At 44.6% G+C, this 5,000-nt stretch overlaps 1 protein-coding gene across 1 annotated transcript in view; it reads left to right on the top strand.

Moving 5' to 3' along the window:
- Positions 1–5,000, top strand: part of LOC133977048 (receptor-type tyrosine-protein phosphatase mu-like) — a gene marked incomplete at its 5' end in the record, with an annotated part of 60,763 nt that overhangs the window by 51,943 nt on the left and 3,820 nt on the right. Inside the window, 1 exon segment of the mRNA XM_062415189.1 lies at positions 139–175. Within this exon segment, the coding sequence (XP_062271173.1) occupies positions 139–175 (37 nt within the window).

The raw sequence follows: 5,000 nt of genomic DNA, 5'->3' as shown, positions 1-5,000 counted from the left end.
GATTTCTGGGTCAGTGGTTAAAGTTAGTCTGTGTAATGTTCCCAAAAGTGACTTCACTAAACCTGTGTGTTTGTGTGTGTGTGTGTGTGTGTGTGTGTGTGTGTGTGTGTGTGTGTGTGTGTGTTTTCTCTCTAACAGGAAACAAAGATCGACTGTGTCCGTGTGGCCACTAAAGGTAAGAAAACAGCAGTGTTTACTATGATAAAGGAATGTTAGCCGTTAGCATTGTTAGCTGTAGCTTGACATCTGGACTGGAATGCTTGATTAGCAGCAGCAGCCAGTTCATTGTTTATAATGAGACACAGATGGCAGCTAGCTGTTGGAGCGCTAGGCTAATGGTTAGCACATAATGGCCCACAGATGGCTCGTCACACTGGATGCTACGCTAACACTACGCTAACACCAGGCTAATGACTGCAACTCTATGAGTGTCCAGAGAGCCGTTTAGCATCAGAGCTAAACAAGCTAAAACACTGTTATCACACACACACACACACACACACACACTCTTTTATTGGTGTACTGTTCTGGAGCCTAACGACATCAGATGCTGATTGGCTCGGTTCGTCCCTCGGCATCTGTCAGTCACGCTGCAGCAGCCAACCAGATCTCCTGGGAGGGTTAGATTACCCACGATGCCTTGCTGTGCTGACAGTGAGCAGAGCTGAGTGTGTCACACACACACACACACACACAGACACACAGACACACAGACACACACACACACACATACAGACACACACATACAGACACACACACAGACACACACACACACACACACACACACACACACACAGACACACACACACACACACACACACAGACACACACACACAGAGTGAATAACATGAACGGTCATATCTTTATTAAATAGCTCATATAAGTTATGATCATATTAAATTAATATCAGAACATATATGTCTGTATATATTAATATAACTATATAAACAACACATACATGTGTATGAACATGACACATTCAGAACACATGGAGTATTAGTGTTCATATTATAATAATACTTCATACACAGTAGGAATATATTAAAGTCAAATGGCTTTAAACCGACGTATATGCTCTAAACATGTTTATGAAAACACGTTAAACACACATCTATTTTTATATATATAAATTCGGGATGTCCGATATTATTGGCCGATATTCACTTAAAAATGTAATATCAGGAAGTATCGTATCGGGTTTTTATAACCGATGTTTGTTCTGTAGGCTTCAGCATTTCCGAGCCTGCATGAACGCAGCATGGGACGTTTATCGGCGCTTGATGACGTTTAACAACAACACGCTAGACTCGTGGGTCTCTAACCGTGGCTAACCATTGCTAACCATGGCTAACCGCGGCTAACCACGGCTAACCAGGGCTAACCGTGGATAACCGTGCCTAACCATTGCTAACCGTGGCTAACCGTGGCTAACCGTGGCTAACCGCGGCTAACCGTGGCTAACAAGTTCCTAGCGTCCACCGCCATGTACACGAACACACAAACAGAAGGTTTACCTCCTCGTTGTTTTCTCTGTTATGCTTTCGGCGAGTCGCCTCTGTGACGTCACCGTCAGAGTCCGGTGGGTCCTATCCGGGTCCTATCTGGGTCCTATCTGGATCCTATCTGGATCCTATCTGGATCCTGTCTGGGTCCTATCTGGATCCTATCTGGATCCTATCTGGGTCCTATCTGGATCCTGTCTGGGTCCTATCTGGATCCTATCTGGGTCCTATCTGGATCCTATCTGGGTCCTATCTGGATCCTATCTGGATCCTATCTGGATCCTATCTGGGTCCTATCTGGATCCTATCTGGGTCCTATCTGGATCCTATCTGGATCCTATCTGGATCCTATCTGGATCCTATCTGGATCCTATCTGGGTCCTATCTGGGTCCTATCTGGGTCCTATCTGGATCCTATCTGGGTCCTATCTGGATCCTATCTGGGTCCTATCTGGATCCTATCTGGGTCCTATCTGGGTCCTATCTGGATCCTATCTGGGTCCTATCTGGGTCTGATCTGGGTCCTATCTGGGTCCTATCTGGGTCCTATCTGGGTCTTATCTGGGTCCTATCTGGGTCCTATCTGGGTCCTAAGTGGGTCCTATCTGGGTCTTATCTGGGTCCTATCTGGATCCTATCTGGGTCCTATCTGGATCCTATCTGGGTCCTATCTGGGTCCTATCTGGGTCCTATGTGGGTCCTATCTGGGTCTTATCTGGGTCCTATCTGGATCCTATCTGGGTCCTATCTGGATCCTATCTGGGTCCTATCTGGGTCCTATGTGGGTCCTATCTGGGTCCTATCTGGGTCCTATCTGGGTCCTATCTGGATCCTATCTGGGTCCTATCTGGGTCCTATCTGGATCCTATCTGGGTCCTATCTGGGTCCTATCTGGATCCTATCTGGGTCCTATCTGGGTCCTATCTGGGTCCTATCTGGATCCTATCTGGGTCCTATCTGGGTCCTATCTGGATCCTATCTGGGTCCTATCTGGGTCCTATGTGGGTCCTATCTGGGTCCTATCTGGGTCCTATCTGGGTCCTATCTGGATCCTATCTGGGTCCTATCTGGATCCTATCTGGATCCTATCTGGGTCCTATCTGGATCCTATCTGGGTCCTATCTGGATCCTATCTGGATCCTATCTGGGTCCTATCTGGGTCCTATGTGGGTCCTATCTGGGTCCTATCTGGGTCCTATCTGGATCCTATCTGGGTCCTATCTGGGTCCTATCTGGGTCCTATCTGGGTCCTATCTGGGTCCTATCTGGATCCTATCTGGGTCCTATCTGGATCCTATCTGGATCCTATCTGGGTCCTATCTGGATCCTATCTGGGTCCTATCTGGGTCCTATCTGGGTCCTATCTGGATCCTATCTGGGTCCTATCTGGGTCCTATCTGGATCCTATCTGGGTCCTATCTGGGTCCTATCTGGATCCTATCTGGGTCCTATCTGGGTCCTATGTGGGTCCTACTCTGCTGGAGAGGAGCGAGTGAGAGGACTCCCTGTAAGGGTGCGATTGGTATCGGTCTAATAAGCAGCAACACAGAGCTATAAGGACGCGCTGCATTTATAGTCACACACACACACACACACACACACACACACCTTCTCCTGTGCTGTGCGCTTCTCCGTCTCCAACCGGGTTCTCCGCATCCATCGCGGCCCGGATCATTTCTCGTGCGCGCTGCTTTAATCCCACATGATCCAAGTAATGATCTTTATAACGCGGATCAACTACAGTCGCGTTGAAGTGCAGATGATCAGAATAGTCTCAGTGCTAGTGTGCTGACAGACTCTCAGAGTGAACTACACTTTAACGTCTGACACAGATGCATCAGAGCAGCTGATCTCTTTATTTACCTGTTTATTTACCGAAAATGCACTTTTGGGCCATTTTCAGCCGAAGATTTTCGGTGGCCGAATTTGCATGAGGGTGCATCCCTCATATATATGTATATGAGGGATGCACCGAAAATTCGTATTACATACACACATAAATATATACATATTATATACATACATATAAATATATATCAGATGTATTGATCAGACGTGTTACCAGCAGTTATTGTTGGAGCTGACTGTTGTCTAAGCTGCTGCTCTCTCTGCTTCTTTGATTACTAATGATTAATGATTAATGATTGATGATTGATTGATTATTGATGATTAATGATTGGTGATTGATTGTTGATTAATGATTAATGATTGATGATTGATGATTGGTGATTGATTGGCTGATTAATGATTGATGATTGATGATTGATTGGCTGATTAACGGGCTTCTCTTTCAGGTCTACTTCCTGTTGAACTGAACAACTCTCTGCTCTCCTGTTTCATCACCTGTACATTAAACGCTCTCTAAAGTCTGACTAGTTCATTATGCATTAAATAAAGATAATTATGCATTAAATAAAGATAATTATGCATTAAATTAAAGATAATTAAGCATTAAATAAAGATAATTAAAGTCAGTTCATGAAAATGATGCTGAGAGTCGTTACAGGCTGATAACGAACATCAGGAGAGCAGAAAGATGCATGAGACTAATATTTCTGCTTCACTACAAACTGCTTCAACCTGTCTCTCTCTCTCTCCACCTGTCTCTCTCTCCACCTGTCTCTCTCTCTCTCCACCTGTCTCTCTCTCCACCTGTCTCTCTGTCTCTCTCTCTCCACCTGTCTCTCTCTCTCTCCACCTGTCTCTCTCTCTCTCTCTCTCTCCACCTGTCTCTCTGTCTCTCTCTCTCTCTCTCCACCTGTCTCTCTCTCTCTCTCTCCACCTCTCTCTCTCCACCTCTCTCTCTCTCTCTCTCCACCTGTCTCTCTCTCTCCACCTGTCTCTCTCTCTCTCTCTCCACCTGTCTCTCTCTCCACCTGTCTCTCTCTCGCTCCACCTGTCTCTCTCTCCACCTGTCTCTCTGCATGCCTTCCTGGATGAACAGCTGCTATAATCGTCACTCAGCTCACCACTCCGTATATTCGCGTGGCTCCAGCAGCTGGAGACAAACAGCTAACAGGTCAGACACTCTTTACTGCTCGTCTCTCTGGGTTTCCCGCTCATTTATTTATTCATTCATTTGTTTGTTTACACACACAACAACAATCTACAGAAAGATACACAAGGACAACAAGAGGAACAAAGATACAGTTATTAAACATAAAGATATTATGAGTGAACATATAGAAACAATAAGTGTATAATAAACAGAGTCTACATTATAAACAGCTGTAAACAGGTTATTTATACAGTAGCTGGTTCTGTTCATACAGCTTTATATTAAATGTTAGTTTTAGTTTTAAACAGATCAAATATCTTACCAACCTTCAGCTTCAGTAAACTTCTCCCACCTTCATCATCATCACATGTGTCTGTTGTTTTAAAGGTAAAATATAATAAAATGTCTTTGTTGTTATTGCACATGTACAGTCATGGATCAATAACATTAATCTATAGATCAATCATTCAATTTAAAGTTCCTCAAGTTGAAATCTATTC

The sequence above is a fragment of the Scomber scombrus genome, unplaced genomic scaffold (assembly GCF_963691925.1).
Source record: "Scomber scombrus unplaced genomic scaffold, fScoSco1.1 SCAFFOLD_183, whole genome shotgun sequence".
NCBI classification, from domain to species: domain Eukaryota; kingdom Metazoa; phylum Chordata; class Actinopteri; order Scombriformes; family Scombridae; genus Scomber; species Scomber scombrus.
This window is presented reverse-complemented; position numbering and strand designations above follow the sequence as displayed.